At 37.0% G+C, this 25,415-nt stretch overlaps 1 protein-coding gene across 2 annotated transcripts in view; it reads right to left on the bottom strand.

Moving 5' to 3' along the window:
* Nucleotides 1–798: 798 nt before the first annotated feature.
* Nucleotides 799–25,415, bottom strand: part of STIM2 (stromal interaction molecule 2) — a 183,721-nt gene continuing 159,104 nt past the window's right edge. The window contains exons 6-13 of one of the 2 annotated variants that reach the window (XM_069593824.1): nt 24,690–24,867; nt 23,955–24,132; nt 19,367–19,534; nt 19,082–19,105; nt 18,580–18,680; nt 18,046–18,284; nt 7,106–7,379; nt 799–2,473 (exon numbers count right to left, since the gene is read on the bottom strand). In XM_069593824.1, coding sequence (XP_069449925.1) covers nt 1,996–2,473; nt 7,106–7,379; nt 18,046–18,284; nt 18,580–18,680; nt 19,082–19,105; nt 19,367–19,534; nt 23,955–24,132; nt 24,690–24,867 — 1,640 coding nt within the window. In that variant the 3' untranslated portion in view covers nt 799–1,995. The remainder of the gene's footprint in view (nt 2,474–7,105; nt 7,380–18,045; nt 18,285–18,579; nt 18,681–19,081; nt 19,106–19,366; nt 19,535–23,954; nt 24,133–24,689; nt 24,868–25,415) is intronic. The other variant, XM_069593825.1, reaches the window with a different exon arrangement.

The raw sequence follows: 25,415 nt of genomic DNA, 5'->3' as shown, positions 1-25,415 counted from the left end.
CAGGTGTTTCTGATCCAGGATCCCTTGTAACCCTGAGCAAGGGCCTTGCTGGGCATTCCTAGAGCCCTTCCTCCTCCCAGCCCCACTCCACACTCTGCAGCTTTTACCTTTCCTTTTCATCAAACTGAAAAGTTCTCATTCCTTCTGCAGTTTTCAGAAGGAAGAACTTCTGCCTGGTTGTAAGAAGAAAGAAGATATTCCCTTCATTCTGAAGAAACTTTCAAGAACGCTTTTCAACTCTTTATGCAGTTTTTCCCCTTCCTCAACAGCTTTCGGGCCTATGTTCCTCAACTCTTGACCTTTCAGGTTAACTTACAATTACTCCAAAACGCTATGTTCATTTCAGTCAAATTATTTAACTTATACCACTGTCTACTAAATATATAAATATCTGTATATATAAAAATCATTCAAGACCTTAACAGTTTAACAACTGCATTAAAGTATGCAAAATTTACAGGAGTTGTTGGGAAACTGTTCATATTCTCACTGAAGTATTTCTTTGGAGTAAGTCTCAATGCTGATTGTTTAATCAGCATTTTCATCTAAACAGGACTGAGTTGGACATTACCAGTTACAGCCATAAAGCTGAAACACCATTCTAGTTAATATGCACCAAGCATCCACCCACACTGCATTAACCAGATCATTTTGACTGAATTTTTAAAAGAATTTGTTTTAGCAGAAACTCCTCAGATATTAATGTACTTTGTTGCTCCACGTGACAATCTTCACAGTAAGTTACCTTTATCATATGCTATCATTTTAACAAACTTTACAAATTAATACAACACAATCTAAATGCACCATAAATTTATATTTGTTAATCTTGATATTAGAACATTTAAACATTTCAAACTACATAAAAATATGACAAACAATATAAAATAGAAAGAAATTTGTTGACAACTTGCTTTCAAAACATCACTATTTCTTACATTGCAGTTAAGCAAGAAGACAGTTTACACAGCTCTCCAGAAAACATATAGTGTTCTTAGTGGAGTGTTATCAACAAAAATCAGCACAGTCCCACACAATAATGTCTGAGATTTATTATCTTTTCCACAGTACAAGTTTTTCACAAACCATAAATCCTTTGCAGTTATTAAGTCTGTAAACAAGTGCCTGAATTCCTACATTCCCCCACCTCAGTATATGCTTGTGAATGTTTTAAGTCCGTCAATCAAGTTTTTTAACTCTTCTACTTGTGTAAGGAATTAAAAGCCTTCTCTCTTTAAATTATTTATATTTTATCATACAGCCTGCAATGCAGAAAATCACAGTGAAAGCCCTGGGATAAACAAAACAACATGATCTTTACAGCAGGACTTGAAACTTACAATGTTAAATGCATTTAAAGAAGCGTCCCATAATAAAAGCACGGGTTTTCATTTCCAGAAATCAAGTCAATTAGAAATTCTAGGTTCTACTTAAAAACCCATTTTGATCTAAAAGTGAAAACAGTCCCCTATCCGTAGTCATTTTATAAACTCTATACAGTTTCACTTGCAGGGATTTTTTTCCAGTCTGGAAAACAGTAGTGCAATTAGTTTTACTCCTTTAAAGTTATTTCAGTCCAGGATGTAAATAGCTCTGTGGAAAGATAAGAAGATGCTCTGGTAAACAAGAAATTTTTGCAAGCCCATGCTGGCTTACTAGTCCATTAAAGCTTGTAAGTCCATAGTGGCTTTCAACAAAATGTGTATATACATCACTAATAACAAAGCAGAAATAAATAGGCAAAACGACTGTAAACTGTCTCATCTCTTAATGATTTTTCAGTAATAACTGGCTTGACATATTGATTATATAGTCATTTAAATAAGCAGACAGTAGACAGTTGCCTTTAAGGACATTCCACTATGGCATCCAGTCTGGAAAGCCTCAACGGAGTTACATTCCTAAAATTAAAACAAAAAAGGGGAAGTGAAGGATGGGAGATAAAAGTTTAAAGATGTCACTTGAATGGAATTACACCAAGTCAGCCAAGCCAGTTCACTTAGATTTCTTCTTAAAAAGGCTTTTAATTTTTGATGGCTTTTTGCTTTTCTCTCCGTTATGGCAAAGGTCATGTGGGATGCTGCTTATCCTGGCAACACTTGGGGCTTCCTGCACTGGCTTGCTGTCGTTGCCCGCGGAGGAACACGACGTATGGCGAGGTTTAGGCACGGGGATGCCACTGGAGAGCTGGTTCATGCTACACGATTTTTCCAGGATGCCATTGTATACTTTGCTGGCGGGACTGAAGATCATGCTCTTAGTTTCCGTCAGACCCACGCAATCAGGAGAACCCCGCGAGATGTCTGCAGTTATGGGCGAATCTCCTCGCGATGAATCCTCTAGAGAGAGCTCATCTCTCGAAATTTTTCGAGGAGACAATGTTTGGTATATCTCAAGGCTTGAAGGAGGAGACTGTTTCCTCCCAATGGAAGAATTTAAGGAGTCACATTCTGAAGCTGTGTCTGGCACTTCCCTGGATGAGAGAGAGGCAAAGGCAGAATTCTGTCAGTGCGTTCTTAAGGGAACCAGCACCCGTTCCAGTGGATCCTAACCAAAGCGACTTCCATAGTCTAAGCTGTCGTTCTGCACACATTTGAACAGAATTAGAAAACCGCTATTCTAAGTAATCTATTTATCAAAATGGAATGTTTAATTTTAAATATCAACTATGATAAACAATCTAGAAAACATTATAACTGAAGTTACAACTCCTTCAATTGTTAGAGAGATGAAAATGTTTGATTTTTACAGACTTTTATCACTCAGCTACTTCTGTGTCTTGTTTCCATACTGAAAACTTTTCTTATGAAATCATACATTTGACATCTAGTTGAGAAGACGAATTATAGTCGCTGCCTCTCCTTTTATTTTTCAGTCATTAAATTGACTGAATATAGCTTCCTAAGGAAGAAAGAAAAGAATATACTAAGCTAAAATATAGCCTCTCCCAAGTTTAAAAAAGAAGGGAAGACCAGGGCAGGGAGTGGATGGCAGGTGAAAGGCAATGACACAGCGCTGCTTAATAAATTCTCACTTTATTCCTCTGTGATTTCTCTCACTTTCTCCATAGCTGAAAGAGAAATAAAGAAGACCAGGAAAATAAAGTTTACAACCCCAAAGGCAACATACAGTAAATGCTATTAGCTATTCCTTCCAAATATGCCTCGAAGCTGCCTCTTTTTCTGCCTGCCCTGCTGCCACTATCCCTCTTCCTGCCCGACCTCAAGGACTGCAGCAGCTTCCTGGCTTCCACTCTGGCTCTCCCCTCTCAGTTACTTCTCTGAACAGCCCCCTTAAAGTGGTTTTTAAAAACTCGACCAGAGCATTCCTTTGCTCAAGAAACTTTCCAACGCTTCCTCACTTGCTTAGGCTAGAACCCACAGTCCTTGCCAAAGTCCACCAGGACCAGGACGGTCAGGCCTCCGGCTGCCCCTCCCGCTGCACGCCGTGCCGTTCTCAGCCTCTGCCCTGCTCCTGCCACATGCCGACCTTGCGACTGCCTCAAGGCTGCTGCTCTTACTGCTCCCTCTGCCTCATCCTTCTCCTCTCTTCTTCTCTGCATGGCTCACTTCTCCCTGTCATTCACATCCCTGCTCAAATATTCTCTCCCAGAGATGCCTCCCCAGTCACCCTATTCAAAGCAGCTTTCTCTCTTTTACCTGTCTTTGTGTAGCTCCCCAGAACTTATCACTACCTAAAATATTTTATATTAACTTGTTTACAGTCAGTTTCCTCAGAAGAAAAGAGACTGAATGAAGACAGGGAGTCTTACTAACTTGTTTTTTCCTGGAGCAGTGACAAGCTAATGGGGATATTTAATAAATAAGGCAGAAAGGGAGGGAAGAATAGGGATCATGTTATATTCATTTTCGTATGTACCATCCAGGTGAGATGAACAGCATTCACTCTATCAAAGGAATGACTACGAAATGAAAAGTACAGTCAAGGTAGGGGCAGAGTAAAAACGTAACTGGCAAAAGAAATAAGGTGAGAGAAGGAAAAGAACTGAAGACAGAAAGGCAGGAACACATATGACCATCATCCACCAGCTGGAACTAGGCCAGGACCTTGTCTCACCCGTCTTGGCAGCTCAAGTTTTTTTAGCAAGTACACAACACACAGCAAGGACTAAATTCGTATTCACAGAGTGAATGAAGTGAATCATCTCTCACTTTGGATGAACTATGATTACTATCATGATTCACATTAGGAGGTGCATGTTTGTGGCTTCTGACATGCATTTTAATATCATACTTTAGATACATATTAGATTGCTGATTTATTTAGTCTTTCTATGAACTTTACACATACATGTATGTGCAGATTGTCTATTACACCACAAGCTCTCAGAAGGCAGAAGATCTCCTGGGAAAATAAGAGATTTAAATGATGCTTTCATTTTATACAGTTACATGTACTACATAATTTTTCAAATGCTTTTACAACTTGATAATGGATAGTGCTAACAGGGGGCAAGAGGCAGTTCAGACAGCAAGAAATGACTCGGAAATCAATCACTGGTAAGGACTTTTCTGCAAGGCTTCTTTCTGGAGTAGATGTCCATTAATCAAATAGTGCATATATATATATATACACACGTCACCATTCCTAGAAGCTGTTCAGCTTCCAGAATCAGAAGCTGATTTAGTTAAAATTTTATGAATTTACTCTTTATTCTGTTATGTTCTTTGGCTGCTTTGTCTATGAAATTCTAAACTAGGTTTAAAATATTCCAAAATCTAGTTTCTAAAATCTAAATAATGTGTAAACAGAATATTGGTCTAAGTTAGGAAACCTTGATTCCAGTCCTGGTCCGGCCATTAATCAGCTGTACAACCTTGGGCAAATCACTTAATCAGATCTCAATTTTCCTGACAAAGTAAGATAATTTGATTAATTTCTAATATTTCTTCTAGTTCTCACATCCTAATTTCAAAACAATACTAATCTGAAGTGTTGCTTCTTCTGTATAACTTAGTCAAATTTGGAATACAGGTCCAGTGCACCTTAAAATCTCCCATTTTTTTCTACAACATATATTCTTTGGAATGTTGAACTTAATTGCATATACCATTTATGTCATTTTTCTACCTTTTTTCCCCCATATTGACATGTAGTTGAATTTATGTAAGTTTAATGCATGTATAACAAGACTTAAAGCAAGGTTTAAATGAGTGTGTACATGTAATAATGTATAGAACATAAAAAGATAAGTAAATAGTAAGTGCTTTATTTATTATCATTTTGTAAGGATTCTGGAGGTTCAACACTTAAAAGACTAAAATAAGAGAAGAGGACATTTTCCGAATCTAAATTCTTCTCATATTTATCAGTGAGCTGTGAATTTCTGACAGTGCTCTTTGAAACAAGGACTGAACATTTCCATCCCTGCAAAAAATTCTAGACAAGAATTTTAATTCTAGAGTTTTCCTACCAATTTCTGTAAGCCACACAGAATTAGTTTTGTCAGTAAAGCCATCTTACTGGTGACTACCGTTACACTGCAAAAGCTAGACAAAAAAAGCTAACTATAAAGTGTTAACCAGGCAAAGCTGCAGCAAATTCTCAGTAGCAACGAGGATACAAAACTTGTTCTATCTCCTTAGGAGTATGCCATACTGATCACCTGCTAATCATACATTTTACTTCTACTAGTAAGTAAAACAATTATATGTTAAAGGAAAAAAAAATCACGACAGAGAGCCACCAGGGCTCATGGAAAATGTCCAGACCATTCCCTCTGGCTTTGTTTCTCTTAGGAGGGCAGTAAGAAGTCAGGCTACGTAGCTATTAAGTAGCAGGATCAGAAACTATTAACAGTTTTCCTCTCACTTATTCCTCCTCCAACAAAGGAATACGGTTTAGAAAGAGAGATTCCCAACAACATGAGGTCTCACTGGACTAGAACACACTGCTACTATATCCATTTTATAGAAAAAGAAACTGTTGTGAATATAAGTTCCTCCTTTAAGTTCCTACACCTTTAGCATCTGATTCTGCATGCTCACTAGCAAGTACTAGCATGCAACAGAACAAATCATTAAGTGGCAACAAATATTTTAAAACCCGAGGCATTCATATTTAATGTTTCTTTGTGCTCAAGCATACTGAGGCTCATGCCTTTACAGTTTACATATAAAACTGTTCATTCAGTTCAGTTCAGTCGCTCAGTCATGCCCGACTCCTTGCGACCCCATGAATTGCAGCACGCCAGGCCTCCCTGTCCATCACCAACTCCCAGGGTTCACTCAAACTCATGTCCATTGAGTCAGTGACGCCATCCAGCCATCTCATCCTCTGTTGTCCCCTTCTCCTCCTGCCCCCAATCCCTCCCAGCATCAGGGTCTTTTCCAATGAGTCAACTCTTCATTAGACAGGCTGATATTCTGAGACTTGAGTCAATTGTGTTCAATGGCCTCTAATAGTTATATCTCAAAATATCCTAGGTCTGCAGTGGGCAGATTTCTAAGATGGTTCCCCAGTTCCCAGCCCTGGCACACACACATCTTCTCCCAGTTAGTTATTAACCATCACTACCATAGGTGCTGCTGTGAAGGGATCTTGCAGGTACAATTAAGGACCAAATCTGTTCATCTTAATATGGAGAGATTATTATCCAAGTAAGCCTTTTAAATTTGTGTCTAAAGATCGGAGATAAAGGAAGGCATAGATTCCAAGCAAAGGAGGCATAGAGGCCACACGTAGATGGCAAGGAATAGCAGGCAGCCTCTGGAAACTGAGAGCACCCCAGCTGAGAGCACACGCAGAAACCAGCACCTCAGTCCTAGCACCACAAGGAACCAAACTCTGCCACAACCAAGTGAACTTTGATGAGGCCCTGCAAGCTCCAGATAAGAACAAAGCCCAGCCAACACTTTGGTTTTCGCCTCATGAGACCCTCAGCAGAAAACCCAGCCACACCAAGCTTGGACTTTAGCATGCAGAACTGACAGCTAATAAATGGGGTGATGTTAGAAGGCATGAAGCCTGTGGTAATGCGTTACACAGCAACAGAAAATCTCTACCACACTCCACTCGTACCCACCCACCTCCTTCCTCCCCCAACCCAGCCAGACACAAACTGTACTTCATTCATTGCCAGTACCATTGCTTTTCTGCAGAGAAGTAGATGGCCTCCTCCTCCTCTTCATTTCGATAAAGAGCAGGGCAACTTGACACTGAGAGGATATCTGGATCAGGCGAAGGCAACGAGTGCTGCGTGTGCGGCGGATGGTGGGGGTGCCGCGGGTGTGACGGATGAGGAGTGTGAGCAGGAAGCTGAGCTCGCTGAGACTGGGGGGAGGACGGCATGATGCTGCGGCGGGAGCGACACAAGCTGCTGCTTCTGGCCAGTGATGCAGCGGGTTTAGCCATGGTCCCTGAAAACCAAGCAGAAACAGATGACAATGCTCATAAAACCCAGCGCCCCTTTCATGCGTGCTACACAGACACACTGAAGAGAGCTGGTGGCACTGTCACCAGGGCGTCTACCGTTACTCCAGCGAGTAACTGCACACTTATTACCACCCTCTATAACCTATGATTCTCAGGAAAGCTGAGAAGCAACAAAATGTAACAAAAATGAAAGCAGGTCTAAAAAATTAACAGACGTGAACACAAACACTTGAGGTTTAATATAATAACTGACATTACTAATCTAAAAGCTTAGTAGTATTTATCTACGATAACAAATCCTTACGTTTAAAAATCAACACAGCATAAAGACAGCACAACTTGTTTGAACATTGAGACATTTTAAATCAAGAATCACTAAATATTGTTTATATAGTCTCACTACTTTTTAGGCAAAGGTTAGATACAAATTTGTTTCTTAAACACTGACTATCGTGGAACTAACCAGAAGCCTTAGATTACCTTCTACCCGCTCCTAGTCTCAGTCTAGACCTATGCTGATTGTAGACATACTTCCCCTACATGCTTAAATCTTCATTGAATGGGCACCTCATTTCTTTGCCTTAATGGAAACAGAGCTCTCCTAAGAACACCTGTTCAAGCTGAAGCTATTCATTCTTACACAACTCCCATCTGTGGCATGAGAACATCACATTGATGGCCTTCTCATCCCCCAATATTGTCTGTAAACTCTCACTCCTTTTATAAAAATGTGTTTCTTCACTGCTCACACTATTAAGCTCACATATGAATTTCTCACTTCCATCTCACTAGGCACTTGCTGTTCAGTCATTCTCTTCCCAGTTCATCCTACCTCTCATCAACTTGAGCCATCTCATCCAGAAGACTATCACCTTAACCAATCATGCTTCTCATCTCTTCTCACCAGACATTCACCTCTATTCTACTCCACCACCCACTCTCATGCCTTGGTCTTACTGTTATTCAAAACTCCCATTTTTGAAATAGTATAAGTTTAAGATACCAAGTAATCTAGACTCTGATCACATTTCTACCTTTCAAGCTCACACGTCCTGTTCCTTCCACTACTGTCCCATTCTCAACCCTCAGCTCCATGACCCTATTCTACTGACTGTCCCTTCTGCTGCCTTTATTTTCATCTTCTCCTCTTCCATTTCCCATCAGCACTTAAAAATAAAAGTTGAAAAAACAAACCCGAGAAACAGATAAACCACAACAGTGACAACAAAGCCTCCTCTACGCTCAGACTGTTTTCAGCGGACATCGCTATTCCTTTTCATGTAAATGATCACGAAAGCCTCCTCTACTTTATCTTCACTCCCTCAGGAAAGAAATGGTAAAGTGCTTCCATATGATTTCGCTACAACTACTGTTAGCAAAGTTAAGATAAACGTCCTCACTGCTAAGTTCAGTGAGTATCTCCATCCTTTCTTACCACTGAATCAGCACGTGACATCAGTCTGTCCTTTCCTCGACTTCTCCAACCATCTTCTCACCTCTTCCTTTACTCACTGCTTCAAAGTTCTATTCTAGGCCTTGTTCTGTGCTTGTTCCACTTTTTCTTCTCAACAAGTTTCATCCACTCCCATTACTTCAACTATCCTTTGCAGTCAACAGAAGTCCAAATCTGCGACTCCAGCTTTCATCTTTTTTCTAAACGCTGGAACTTCACATGCACCTGCCTACTGGACATTTAAGTATTCCACAGATGTCCATACTGAATTCAACATTTTCCTCCCAAACACACTCCTCCTTCTCTGTTTTTCACCTTGGTTTAAAAAAAAAAGAGCCATCACACCTCACCTAGTTATATGAATTGGACACACCAGATATTCTTGACACTCTTCTTCCTTCATCACAGTCTCCATCTAGTTAATCGTAACATGTTTCCAGTTCCACCTCCTCAGTCTCTCTCACATCTGTCCACTCCCCCCTCCACCACCACTGCTTTATGCTGGACCACTGTACCAGACTAGTAACTGATCTTTCTCCTCCAACTTACTCTCTATGCAGCAGCCTCTACAACCTCTTTATGATGGAAAAGGAATATGACATTTTATTACCCAGAACACTTGACTCCCATTAATTCTAGGAGTAGGATAAAGCCAAACACCTTAACATGGCTTAGAATGCCCTATTTATCTAGCCTCTAATTTGGAACTGGTGTCCCTCTTCTCTGTTATAGGAACACTAGGAAAAGATACTCACTTCACAGTTCCATTCCTCATCTCATCTCTCCCTTGACCTCTTATTTCAGGTTTTTGCTTAAAAAGCAGCTCCTCCAGGAACTTTCCTAGCCCCTCCAAATTGAAGGTCAGCATTTCCCTCCTTGTTCTCACATGGCAATACCACAGTGTATTTTCACATCATGAAACTATTCTCATTGCATTGCTCTTGTTGGTCTTCCATTAGACTGCACGTTTCGTGAAGGAATTAACTGTGTAAAATGTTCAACACTGCATCACAACAACTCGCACAGAGCCAGGCAAAAAAGCAGCTGTACAATAAGTATTTACTGAGTGAATCAGTAAGCTGAATGAATTCAGTGGGTGAATTAATGAACAACTCAAACAGAAACAGCCAATGAAATATCTTGATGGAGTGAAAAAAAGAAGATGAAATTGAAGGGAATATTTTCATAATATTTGACTACCTCCATAATGGACTACCTCTATTAAAGGCTTTTTTGAAGCACAAATCATACAATATGAAAATACTTTTAATTTAGTAGGCCAACCATTAGAATTTTACTTACTTATTATTCCTATATTACAAAACTAGAAGATTTCCAATATCAGAATCTTCCAAAGTCCAATATCACTTCGCCAAAGAAGAAATAACATCCTACAAATACTAAAAGAATGTATCCAGGCTAACACAGATAATTAAGCTCTGCAGCTCTTAGCATATGATGCAGCCACTCTCATCAGCCACTGCTTATTTGGTATATACAGTAAAATGTAGCCACATTCAGCCACGACTAGGAGTGATGAGAAAGACTGGGAAGAATTAGGGTTCCCTGCTTGCAAAACTTGAGTATTACTCACAAATATGGAAAGATGTGTCTCTAAGAAGGTTTAAGAAAAAAATTAAATATATTACATGAGGAAAATTTTGAGTAATCGAATAAAGAATGTAACAAAGATAAGAACCAGTACATGGGTCACATATGGAATTGTTTACAACTCTACAATTCTTTGGAAAATTCTTCTTCTCACATATGTTGCCATCTCTTTCACTTAAAGAAATGTACAAATCCTTCCATTAGAGATATATACACTTAGAGTTGAGGGTCCTTCTTCCTTGTGGCTTAATGAGGTCTACAGAAGGCTGTACTCAGTTATAATACCATAAAACTCAAGTAGGATTAAAAAGCAGTTCACTCTGACCTTGGGTAACAAACTCTTCGATACATAGGTGAGTATGTTTAATATTTCCAGGCAATTATTAATTCTCAATGAAAGTCTACAGCCATCCCATCCTGTGATTTATCAGAGTAGTTAAGTGAAACACTGAAGTTTACTATACAGAAATTTATTTCTGAGATAATTTTTCATTCTAGTATCAGTAATTACATACAGAAGCAAAGCGGTTTAATATGATGCTATTTTGCAAACTGTATTTCCTTATGACAAAGAAGGTAAAATTCTGTTTTGAATAAGGGGGTCCCCCCCACCACCAACAACCAAAAATAGTAAGTAATATATGGACTTCTGGTTCTAGCAATATGGCAGTCAAAGATAAGCTGACCACCATCCCCAACCCCTCAGCCCCTAACCACATATTTTAAATCTCCTCAAATACTTCAGTATGTGGAATAAAATAAAATAATAGTTTTAAGTGCATAGCTGAGTTTGAAAGGAAGAAGAGAAAATTCTCAGATGCCAAACAGAAAGACTAAAGCCAGAGCTAATAGGCTTGTGAGTGATGTGGGAACTGCTGTGGGAGGGGCTCAGTCTCAGCAACTTAAGGGTTTGGGTTTTAACTGGGGGCTATAAATGACAGCTAGAGCCCACATAAGGGGAGGAAAAGGAATCAAGAGCGAGTGTTCTGGACAAAAGCCTGGTCCTGGAAGGGCCACCACCCTCCTCAGTGGGAGAGTGTATTGGAAAAAAATCTGACCAATGAACAAGGAACTCCCTTCAGTGCATGTTCTGCCGGTACAGGAACCTAAAAAGGCTCTTGCAGAAACATCAGTACTCTGGGTGTTCAATACTCAAACTCAGTACAAGCTAACTCATGACTACCTTGGAGATCAAGTTTTTACTACCGCAAAAGTCTGTGAAACTCAAATTCAAGAAGTTAACAAAAAAAAAAAAAAAAAAGGATGGTTCTGAGTAGGTGAAGCCCTTGAAACTACTGCCAGAGCAAAAGAAATCATATTGAGGAGCTCTTCACAAAGTGTTTCCCAGGAGGAAGGAAAAAAAGCAAATCCCCTGAAGACAGTTCTTACTCCTACTCCTACTCCTCACAAGTGTCTCCCAGGAGGAAGAAAAAAAAAAAGCAAATCTCTTTAAGATAGTTCAGTAAAACACTTTAAAACAGGAGAAGCCATCTGCTATGCAAACTCAAGAAACAGGTGCAATAATTCATCAAGAACACCAAGTAATACAATTATCAAATAAAACTAAAAAATAAGATGTTTAAGATCATTAAATTATAAAACAAAAACTAAAAATATGAGAAAAGGAAAAGCATTAAAAAAAACAAGTAGACTTTGTGAAGAATCAAGAAGAACAGAAATGAAAACAGTCACTGAAATTAAAAATTCAAGCAACAGGTTAAACAAAATTAGAGCTGCAGAAAGAATAAGTAATCTAGAAGACAAATCTAAGGCAATTTCTCTGAATGCAGCACAGTTAGATAAAAAGAAAGGTTAAGAGAGATGGCATATAAAATAAAATCCAACATGTAACTAGAGGCTAATATTAGTCTTATATTTCTATACAGCTAATATTACAGTAGGAGTAAACAGAGAGAAGAAAAATAATATTCAAAGAGAAAATTACTAATAATTTTCCATAATTGAAAAGAGACATACATCTTCAGATTCAAAAGCATACCAAGTATCTGGGGAAAATTCTATACCTAATTATATTATAATAGAACTATATTATAAAAGAAAATGAAAACATTCTCTAGGCAATGAGAGAAATAAGAGATTAACTAAAAAGAAATGAGAACAATCTACCTTACTAGAACTTCTCAGCAGTAACAATAAGGGGCCAGAAAATGCTCTCAAAATACTATGGGAGAAACAATTATTAATTTAGAATTTGATATCCTATTAAATAACTATCCTAAAGTGAGAGTGAAAAAAAAGACATTTTCAGGCAAAGAAAAAATTTACCACTCCCAGTCACTCCCTGAAAGAACTTTTATTAAAAAATGTATTTTTAAGGAAGAAGAAAAAAGGAAAGAATGAAGAAAATACAATGGACAGAGAAATACATAAATATTTCTCAACAATGATGGAATAAAACAATAAAAAATGATTTTTGCAGGGTATTCAAAAGAAAATACTAGACAACATTAATATGTAAGATGGGGAGGGAAGTGTCTAAAATTAAAGCATCTGAAGAACCTTAGGAGAATGATAGAGAAGCTGAGAAGAGGTGTAGAAAATAGACAAATATGCCAGAGATAAATCCAAATGGATCAACAAGCAGATTAAATGTAAATGGATTAAGTTGACCATAGCTGGCAACAGAGATCCTCAAAGAGAATGCAATGGAGTAGCAGTTACTGCTATTTCTTATACAGACATATTCTAGAGTCTGATGATGGAAAAAGCTTTAAGTAAAGAAAGAGAAAATATTATGTTGGCAAATATTAATGAAAAGAAAGCCCTTTTAGCTATTTAAATATCAAATAATACAAACTTGAAGGCAAAAAGTACTGTTGCTGCTGCTGCGGCTAAGTCACTTCAGTCGTGTCCGACTCTGCGTGACCCCATAGACGGCAGCCCACCAGGCTTCCCTGTCCCTGGGATTCTCCAGGCAAGAACACTGGAGTGGGTTGCCATTTCCTTCTCCAATGCATGAAAGTGAAAAGTAAAAAGTACTGTTAGCTAGCTGTAATGCAGCCTCTGCATAATCATAAAAGAATAATCTTCTAAAAAGATACAGTGAACTTGTATTCACCACATAACTTGGTTCAAACTATATAAAACAGAAATGAGCAGAATCACTAGAATAAACTGATAAATATGAGAGTTCTTAACACATCTTTCTGTAACTGATAGAAAAGTAGACAAAAATGTAGGTATATAGAAGATTTTTCATAACTAATACATGATTTAACTAACAATGTAGTGCCCTATAACTAACAACTAGGAAAATATTTTTCAGATATGTGTGCAAAATTTTAAATATTCAATCAAATAAATGCTAGGTTATGAACCAAGTCTCAGGAGACACCAAAAAATAAATGTTATACAGGTGCAAATCTCTAACCAGAATACAATTAGAAATTGATAAGTAAAGATATTTTTTAAAAATTAAGGACCAAATAAACAACAAAACAAACATACTACATTTGGAAACTAAAACATATATTCCCAGGTAATTAATATCTCAAGGAAGAAACACGTTAGAAGTTGGAAACATTTTTAAAACTAAATGACAATCAAACTACACATATCAAAACTTGTAGGTAAAGTGGTTCTCAGAGGAAAATCTATAGCCATAAAATCATATATTAGCAAAATGGGAGGACTGAAAATTCATAAACCATTTTTAAAACAACTTGGCAACAACTCTTAAGAAATGCCTTCCCAACAACTTAAGAGATTTCTATGTGTCCACCCAGAGAAACTCTCCAAGTCAGGAAAAAGGAGACAGAGATAAGGATACTCACTGCAGTGTTTTTTGCAAGAGCATAAGAGGAGAAAGAACCTATCTTGGCAGAAAAATGGATAAACTGTAGTTTACTACTGTGTATGTGTTCAGTCATTAAGGTGTGTCCGACTCTTTTCAAACCCATGGACTGCAGCATGCCAGGCTTCCCTGTCCTTCACTGTTTCCTGGAGTTTGCTCAAACTCATGTCCATTGAGTTGGCAATGCTATCTAACCATCTCATCCTCTGCCGCCCTCTTCTTTTTTGGCCTTCAATTTTTCCCAACATCAGGGTCTTTTCCAATGGGTCAGCTCTTCACATCAGCTGGCCAGAGTACTGGGGCTTCAGTTTCAGCATCAGCCCTTCCAGTGCATATTCAGGGTTAATTTCCTTTAGGATTGACTGGTTTGATCTCCTTGGAGTCCAAGGGACTCAAGAATTTTCTCCAGCACCGTAATTTGAAAGCACCGATTCTTCAGCGCTCAGCCTTCTTTACGGTCCAACTCTCACATCCGTACATGACTACTGGAAAAACCATAGCTTTGACTACACGGACCTTGTTGGCAAAGTGACGTCTCTGCTTTTTAATATGCTGTCTAGGTTTGTCATAGCTCTCCTTCCAAGGAAAAAGCATCTTTTAATTCTGTGACTGTAGTCACCATCCACAGTGATTTTGGAGCCTAAGAAAATAAAATCTGTCACTGCTTCCACTTTTCCCCCTTCTATTTGCCATGAAGTGATGGGACTGGATGCCACGATCTTAGTTTATTATTACAATACATAAATAAATATACTGTGGTTCAGCAGTTCACTTCAGTTCAGTTGCTCAGTTGTGCCCGACTCTTTGCAACCCCATGAAATGCAGCACGCCAGGCCTCCCTGTCCATCAACAACTCCCGGAGTTCACTCAGACTCACGTCCATCCAGTCAGTGATGCCATCCAGCCATCTCATCCTCTGTCGTCCCCTTCTCCTCCTGCCCCCAACCCCTCCCAGCATCAGAGTCTTTTCCAATGAGTCAACTCTTCACATGAGGTGGCCAAAGTACTGGAGTTTGAGCTTTAGCATCATTCCTTCCAAAGAACACCCAGGACTGATCTCCTTTAGAATGGACTGGTTGGATCTCCTTGTAGTCCAAGGGACTCGCAAGAGTCTTCTCCAACACCACAGTTCACAAGCGTCAATTCTTTGGTGCTCGGCTTTCTTCACAGTCCAACTCTCACATCCATACATGACCACTGGAAAAACCATAGCCTTGACTAGATGGACCTTTGTTGATAAAGTAATGTCTCTGTGGTTAACTCATATTAAACAGTTTTAGTGAATTTAATTAATCTGTATATAAGCATGGAAATTCTCTGAAACATATCGGTGAACAAAAAGTTGTGAAATGATACCTACAGCTTGATAATATTTATGTACATTTTTAAACAACCAACTGTATCTACTGCTTACAGCTACAGTTGCATGTAATAAAAGTACAAAAGGCTTTAGAAGACACACAACAACTTTAGTAGGATGGGGAGATGACGTATTTTCTTTTTTCAGAGAAAAAAAAAGATGAATAAAGCAAAATGTTATCTTCATAGTAAATAAGTAATTTATTTTCAGCATTTTAAAGCATATCTGAAGAGCTTTATGGTAAGAAATTTTAAATAAATTGCTACTACAATCCCACTATAAATATTTAGTAGATACTATAAAGGTCATAGGAAAACAACTATTACCTGTTCTCCTATCCACACAGAGCTAACCTTTGATAATATTTTCTTTTTTTATTTGTACATACTTAAACACATACAATATTACAATATTATTCTGTATATGGTTTTATAATCTTTTATTTGGCACTTAACATACCATAGGCAGGTTTCCTTGTCATTACTTCACACTTAAGACAATTTACCACACATCCATGGTGCAGATTTAAAACTGCTTTAAAGGATATATAATGAAGATCCTTCATTCTACCCTAGACCCTAGTACTGCTGCCAAGAGTTTATCTATCAGGTCTAGAAATTATGCTTCTGTCAGTAAACAGAGTATTACTTTTGCGCCACTGGGTGGAGACAGAGCTCTCAAAGTGTAATCTCTGGTATAACTTACTTTTCACAGATAATAAATTTCAACATTTCTAAAACATCATACTGAATTTAAAATCAGTTCTTGTACTTTCTTATTTTTAAAAGTTCAGATTTCTCTGTATATCACAATCATAAAGAAATTATTCACATTTAATTGTAAGTTTTGTTTTAAATGCACATGTAGGTATCTTGTCCTAATCAAAAAGTACTTTAAAAGGAAAGAAAAAAACTGGTTAATTTTAGGGAATACATATATACATACTTCTGATATTGAATAATGTTTCTAAGGAGAAACTGTAACTAAAAAGCTATCATTTTCAAACAAAACCATATACTTATGAATCAGTATTGCATACAGCAAGCTTAAAGGCAGCCTAAGGGCACATAATTCTGATAAACACAAGTTGACAGAAGAGCTGGCCCACATCTAGATAAAACTTTGCAATCATCACTATTCTGTAGCATGTGGCAGGTGAAACGACTGAGGTCACACTTGCAGTATGTAAATACAGTAAATACTGCGTACAATCTGCCCTCTCCCCTGTTCCTCTTGTAAGAGGTTAGTGTCTCCCCAGTCTGCCTGTACTACCTGTCTACCATTAAACTAGATAATTAAAATCTCAAATATGAACACAAGCAAACAGGTCACTGACGAATTATTTTTAAATATTTAGGGCTTTATTTCATAAAATTGCTTTACAATTAGAACACTTTCTAAATCTTAACTTTTAGGAAAGCTCTAACAACTGGACAGAAAATTTTAAACTGGAAAATCATCATATATCATGATTTGTCTCAAATTTCTGTGTAAGTTTTCAACTGATAAATGATTAAATTTTGCGTTCCATTCTTTGGAATCTTGTTCTATAGATACTGTTTCAAAAGGGTTACAAAGACTGGGAAAACGTATCAGACAAGCAATAATAAGGATAAATAGTTCTTCAAATAATTTCTAATGTAAGAAATATATATTTTAAATTTAATCTCTGTAACCTTGCAAAAATTCCAAATATTAATAAATTATAAAATATTAAAACTTCACCTTTCTATCAAAATGTACTCTTAACATTGTAAACATCTTCAAAGACTAGAGCATACATAACAAAGCAATTATAATGAAAATTGTACATGTTAAAACCACCTCAGGGAGAAGCACCACTTTCCAGCACAAAAAAAATTTATTTTATAAACATAAACACATTTAACTTTGATTAAAGTTGAATGGATTTAGTGCTTTATGAGTTAAATACAGCAGGAAAATATTTTCAAATAAAAAGACAGAATTGGAAAAGCAAAACTAAATACTATGAAATATGCCTATTGGGACAGCAACTCAATTTAAAGTAAATTGATTGGCTCAAAGTCACAGAGTTGGTTAGTGAGTGGCAGAGCTAGGATTGGACTTAGGTTTCTAAGGTCTTCCACTAATTTTTAGCTTCTACTACAGATAATGCTATCATATGAAAAGATGTTTTGCCTCAAAGTTCAGCATTTCATTCATACAATGACTTAGCATGTATGATGTGCTATTATATATGCAAACATACATATGTATACCACACATACCTTACACAGTATTCTCAAACAGTAAACACAATGAACAAAAAGAAAAAAAAATGAAGAATTAACTAAATTTTTATTACAGATTTCAAAGCAAATGATTCATAAAAGGTATGGTACAAAGTTAATTTTTAAATTGTATCAACTCTTTTTTGAACTAACCACTTACCAGGAAACTGTGACACTATTGGGGGTGTATCTTCATCTAAATCATCTACTCCTCCAGCTATGGGATAGGGTGGAATGGAGACTCTGGGCATCACCACCCAGCTGTGATCACAATAAAGGGAAGAGGTGAGGCTGGGGAGTCCCGAGTTATGGGCTATCTGAAAGCCACAGATCTTCTCTATCTGTTGCCAGCGAAAAAGTCGTTCTCGTAAACAAGTTGTCAACTCAGAAAGAGCTTTCCTGGAAAAGTCAATATAGGAATTACTTCTTGCATCAAAAGTCTTTAATATAGCACTGAAAACAGGCAACTATATGAGTAGACCAAGGCAGTTAACCAATTTCCATAAGAAATTATCCCCTCTTGGAATTAGCATAAAGGATATGATAGAACATGATTAAATGACAAATTAAAATATAAATTGTCTATAAATAACAAATTAAAATTAAAAATTGTCTATAATTACAAATTAAAACAAACTGTCTATAAATTTTATTTCTACACAATAAAAATAGACAACTGCAATAAGATTCTTACTTTGCTTCCAGAATTTTGTGGTCTACCTCATCTAAGGAGGAGCTATGTGCAACATGCAGAGTTCCAAAGACTGTGCTCCTCTTCTTTTTAATTTTCTCTGCCTAAAAGCCCAAGGAGAGAAAAATAAGGCTCAGTTTGGGGAAAAAAACACACACTAATAAGGTTTATTTTGTCTTGACTATATTAATAATTATAAAATCAATGGAGAATTAATTAGCCAAGACATAGCCCTATTTTCTAAAAAAGGAAAACAGATGAGGGCGAAAGCATGCTTTCCTAAGCCAAACTTTGTTCTGGAGAATTTTTTCTCTTTATTTCCATGGATCAGAAAGACCTGACTCTTCTATTTAAAACTAGAAGAACATAAACTATATCCTACTGCAATGGAGGTGTTAGTGACTGCACTGTTTTTTATTGTTCTTTTTCACTAGAAATCAGAATAAGACTCAATAATTTCACACAATTATTAATAGTCAGACATTAAGTTCTAGTAACTACTAACCTGAATCAGATATGAAGCAGCAACCTAGAGGAGAAAAGCTCTGTATAAAACATTTATGATCATGATAGTAGGGATGATTTTTAAATGATACTAAGGTCATTCTGAAAGGTATACCCTTCTCTTAAAAAAGTAACTTTACAGCCTATGATTACAAGAGTCAATCTACCCACTAAGTTCCAATTCATGAAAGAATCTGTGATACTACAAATTTTATTCAGGCCTTTATACACCAACTGGTTAATCCCTTTAGAAATGTTAGTAAGTTTAGTCAATACAGTCGAGTACCTCATCCTTAGCAATAGCTAGCTGCATTTCAGCATTCTGTCTTTTTATATTGTAGTACTGGACTTCCACTTCATGTGTTAGCTGAAGCCATTTCTGAAGTGCATCTGGAACAGACCAGCTGCTTCTGAGTTCAAATTCTTTTTCCGCCTTTTTTAGAGCCATTCGAACCTGAGAGGGAGGGAGGGGGAAAAAAAAGAGAGAGAAAGAGGAGGAGGAGTGGAGGAGAGGGAGGTAGAAAGAGATGCAAAGGAAAGTGGCAGAGGTTGGAGAGAGAAAGAGAAATTTCTCTTTTAAAAAACTATTTAAATTAAGTTGTTTTTAAAAAAAGAAATTAAGATTTTTTTAAGTACCAGATTTACAAGAAAAAAGCAATTTGAATTATACTCTTCGTAAAATCACAGTCTAAAATGATATTTCTAACATTAAAACCAAAGTTAAAGGTTTAAGTACATCTTAAACTCACTAAGCAAGATTGTAAAAAGACAGAGGGTGAGAGGGAGCTTACATCTCTCTTAGGTTGCAATACTGCATTTTCACATTTTATAATAGCCAGAATCAACTGAGAGACAAACACCCAGGGCATGTAACAACTGAAATGGATTACATTTTTCTCATAATGTGTTTTTTTGTTTGTTTATGGACAGAATATGAAGAAATATCAAAAACAGGGTGAATACTTGTCCTATTACCCCTTCTAATGTTCCCAGAAGACTCTGCTGGGAACTATACACTATATAGACTCTGCTGGGAACTATACACTATATAGACTCTGCTGGGAACTACACACTATATAGACTCTGCTGGGAACTATAAACTATAACTATGCACTCATTTTTAAAGTAATTACACCATTTAAAAAATGTTTTCAGACATCTTCTTTATGACAGTTATTTCTCATTGTTATGAGCACATTTGCCTCTTATAGTCTGTCTTATATCACCTCTATTTAATTTTTTCCTGCTTCTCACATATCAAAAAGTAGATAAACTAACACCTGCAGGCCAAATGTAAATTTCAAGAAAACAGACAATGAGTGAGATTCATCTTGATTTTTCCAAGGGAAACTATGAATAGCTTCCGTGTCAGAATGTGTAAGTTTTTCCTCTAGTTAACTTTTAGGGAGCCAGACAATAAACAGAAAACTAAAATGCTTAGTGTGTGAGTTTGTGAGGTGGCATTAAGTGCTAACAAAAAACCTCTTAGGGACAGTCTAAGAAAATGACACAGAGGAAGAGATAACCTATTCTAGGAATGATTCACTTAAAAACTAGCAAGAGCTCAAGCTAAGGATGTGTAAAGATACAGGATAGAGTTTATGAAATTATGCATACATATTCAGACCTTCAGACAAAGCGATGAGTGAACTATGGAGCATCCTGCTTCGGGAGCCCCAGAACTGCAAATTAATTTTTCCCAAGTTAAGTAAACTGAAACTTCATCCCTAAACTAACGTGCAAAGGAACGTCTGATCTGATGAAATCTAATTTATTTAAGTAAACCTTACCCGCCAGGGTAAACTAGAATACTAGACACAAATTTCTGATAAAGAGAACAGCTGTCAGATACTACAAGAAAAAAAATGTAGAGAAATACTTTTTAAAACTTTTTCAAGTTTTCTAAAAACTTTTTAAAACTCTAAAACCATCAGACAGGAAGTAAATAATTCAAAATATAGACATTAACAGGGAAAGTAAAACAACACTTACTTACTTAAGACAAATCATAAGCAACACTTGCCTGACACGATTAGCTATGCAATATGCTTGGGACAATACTGTGCTTAATAAGACAGCTGGCAGAGCCCTGTGGCGTCCCTGCTAATCTCTCAAGAAAGAAGCTGAGCTCAGGTCCTGTGACACGGAGTTCTATGTAACACTACAAAGTGAAGGTCACATGCCCGTCGTCTTCTAAAGCTAAAATTTCTGTAAATTTTCATTGTCAGGTAAGAATACAGATAATCTGAACAAATTCGCCCATATTTTTCTCATTAAGATTTTCCTTAATATTGTGTCCATAAATGTATTTCCCCCAAAGAGCTCAATAAAGAGGGAAATAGATGCAGTGAAAATTGAATAATTAATAGTTTTTACAAATGATGAATTAAGTTGTTTCAAAATATAATAATTATATAATTTTTGTGTCTTAGGACTGAAACAGTAATAACTAAAAACATGGTATCACATACATACACACACAAAAACAATCAAAGTATATGAAAACTTGGCTTCTGGACCTGACTTTACGATGTATACCTCTGTGAGCTTCAACAAGTTCTTTCCTTTCTGAGGCTTATTGTTTTGTGTATAACAGGGGTACTATGACTTGTCCTGATTTTAAGTTCCTTGAGACTTTAAGAACAAAATAATTTATGTATTTAAACCACACAAAATATAAAGTGGTACTATTATTCATCCAAAAGCTCTTGTTTAATGGAAATTAACAAAATATGTACCAGTTTTTCTGCCTTTTAATTTTGAGGAGTTGATTACCCATCACATAAAATACAATAAAGCTTTAAACTATGTGGAACTGCGGATTATGTGACACAATATGTAAATTAATTTCCTAGTTAAATTTGCTTCTATAAACAAAGCTTTTAATAGCAGTACGGGAAAACATGGACTTTGGAATAAGACACATGTAATCTTTCCTTTGCCACATAATAGCTGTGCTACCTATGGCAAGTTATTAAACCTCTCTGCATACACATCTCATCTGTAAATGAGAATGTATCTATGTACAGTGAGGATTAAAATTTATGAGCAAACCATTTGCAATGATGTACACAGCATAAAGTTTTGGCACACAGTAAGCACTCATAAAATTGTGTTTCTTATTACTATAATCATATTGGATGGAGTTCTTTTTAAATACCCAATTCTCTCCTTTAAACTTACTGACTGAGGATCTCATTAGGATTATTAAATTTGTGCTGGGTTGTAATATCCTGGTAATCTTAGGGTCTAGCATGGAGTGCAAGGCCTCTAGGCTCCAAACTCCAAACTAGAATACTTGTGATTAAGAGGTCCCTCTTTACATGGTGTCTTCCCTCTCACTGAGAGGCAGTCTCCATTACAACATGCCCTCAGTTTATGTCTCTATAGAAGATTTCCCTCTACTGCTTTCTGATTTGTTCTTTCTTATCTGCAAACATCAGAAAAACAGTTATCAAACTTTTTAGTTTAGCACTGCGAAAAATCCAAGGCTTGAATTCTCATTGAGAATAGGTATGGAGTTGTCACAGGAGTAAAAAACATAAAATTAATTCTCAAACACAGGGTAATTTGGCTAGGCTTTTTTTGTGAACTCCTTGCTTCTTTACTACATTCTGTATAAAGAAGGTTCTGTCACGTAAACAGGACCAGACTGAAAAATAAATCTAGGAGTCATTTTAGAGAACAAACTCCTTAAAGGGAAAAGACTCAAAAGACAATGTCTAAGGTATGAGAGAAAGAAAAGCTAACAGTTAACCAAAGAGATAGCTGCATTCAGTCAGACAAGTCCTTCCAAAAATGACAATCCTGAAGGAACTAGTACCAATCACTGAACATTTTCTGATGAGTCTAAGTTTAAACCAAAACTCATTCATTACTTAATTTTTATTTCATGTTTGGCACCTGACTGAGAAGACAATAGTGCATGAAGCAAAGTGGGAGGCAGAATACCTAAGTTCTTGGCCCTGTCTTACAAGTCACTCTCTAAACTTGAACACACTTTCTTGTCTTCGTTTTGTTCCTCAGATTCTTTATCAGTAAAGAAAGGGTCAAAGTCAGAAGAAGGAGATGAGATTACGGAAGCAGAGGCTGGAGCAACAGGCTTTGAAGATGAAGGAAGGGGCCATGAGCCAAGAAATGCAGGCAGCCTCTAGAATTTGGACAAGGCAAGGAAACAGATCCTCCCCAGAGCCTCCAGAAGGAATGCAGCCTTGTAGACCTATTTTAGACTCTGACTGCAAGAACCCTAAGATAATAACGATGTGTTGTTTTAAGCCACTAAGTTTGTGGTAATTTTTTATAGCAGAATTAGAAAACTAATACATCTACCTATGAAGATATTCTCCGGTGACCTCCCCACCTTCTCTGAAGGATAGTGTAATGCCTGAATTCCATCCTGAGTAAATGCACAGTAGAAGCAGATATTGGAAAGGACACCTTTTGGACAACTTCAAAATCTGTACCACAGAATGTTCTAAAACCATTTAACAGGATTAAAATGGATGTTTAATAGAGATTATTAACATGAGCAGAGAAGTTTAACGTTATATATACTAATACTTTACTACTAGGTTATAGTCAGAAACTGACACATACTACAGATATTAAATAAACATCTTAGGTTTACTCAAGACAACGTGGCATGGGCTAGGACTTCATGAGTGAACACAATGCTAACTTTATCTTTTAGTTGGTTCTCTGTTTTTTGCTGTATGAACTCTGCCCAGTGCTAACAATATGGACAGGTGACCCTACTACTGACCAAGGAAGAATATATGATGGAACAAAATGTAGGAGACGGAACAAAATTTTTAAAAAATCCTCAGAGTAGCAATACAAATTTCCTCACAAACATTTCTTTAAAATGTAAATACCTGTTCCAATTCCTGCTCTGCATACTGACGTCTACTCAGCTCACATTCAGCTCCCTCTCTCAGCTCTCTCAGTCGACAAGCTTCTTCCTTTGCGTAATTGATTTCATCCATCATTTTGCGTTCCAGATTTTGCTTTTCTACGGCAACATTTCTGTTTTCTTCCTGTGCCTTTTCAAGCCTTACAGAATAAACATGACAATTCCTCATTAAAGTTTCCAAAATTTCATTATTTTAGTGAATATGTATCAAGCAATAATATACATGTTTCGATCACAATTTGCAGCAATTTCTATTTTATCTTAAATTTGGACAACAAAAACATCAGGTAACCTACTAGATAGCTATTTGGTTTATCTTGGGCTAAACATAGGGAAATAGCATGGAAACACTCTTCAGGAAAAACACTTTTAAAAAATTGATAATTATTTAAGTCATGTTTAAAATAAAATTTAACTACACATGTAATTCTACCTACATTTGATTTCCACTTGTCTTCTACCCATCTATTCCCTAATGCATACCTTTTTAATACCCATTTATTCCCTACTGCATAGTTTTTTTTAATAAATTTGTAATTATGACCTTTCTAAAAATTTGAAAGGAAGTGAGTGTACACACAATTCCTGATGTATGTATCAACCTAAATACAAATGCATAAGCACATGCCCATATTACATATTCACAAACTGTACGGTCCCACATAAACAAGATTTATAGCCTTTTTTACCTACTTACCTCTCTTGTAAGTCCATTAGACTTTGCTCTGCAGTTTGTAGACTCTCTAAGTCTTTCATCATTTTTGCAACATGCTCTTTTGATGTCTTATTCTGCGTATAAGCAAACCAACATCCTCCAACACCAATTACTATAGAAACTGTAAGGATAAAATCCTTCATCCAGTTATGAGGAGGGCCTATAAAAAGAATTACAGATGGCCAATTAATCTTTGAGTATCACAAAATCTCAATACACATGGCCACTTAATTTAAAAAGTAGTAGATATCTAAAAACAAAACAAAATATGAAGATGTCCCTCCCATATATAAGCCCCAGCCTTTTACAAACTTTTTCTTCAAATCATCAATGAGTTTATGATAACTACCTGATATACTAGGCCTATAGGAGGCAAGGGCTTCGCCAGTGCTCAGTGGTAGAGAATCTGCTTGCAATGCAGGAGATGCAGGTTTGTTCCCTGGGTCAGGAAGGTCCCCTGGAGGAGGAAATGGCAACCCACTCCAGCGTCCTTGCCTGGGAAATGCCATGGACAGAGGAGCCTGGCGGGCTATAGTCCATGGGGTCACAAAAGAGCTGGAAATGACTGGGCAACTAAACAACAACAGGGGGCAGAGATAACCCCACAAGGATGCACTATGCCCCTGCTGGTACAGGAGTTAGTGACAAAACTCCTGGGGCATTCTACAGAGAATGGTCCTCTACGGGGTGAAGAGTCATAACAAGCTT

This window comes from Ovis canadensis, chromosome 6 (assembly GCF_042477335.2).
Source record: "Ovis canadensis isolate MfBH-ARS-UI-01 breed Bighorn chromosome 6, ARS-UI_OviCan_v2, whole genome shotgun sequence".
NCBI lineage: Eukaryota > Metazoa > Chordata > Mammalia > Artiodactyla > Bovidae > Ovis > Ovis canadensis.
This window is presented reverse-complemented; position numbering and strand designations above follow the sequence as displayed.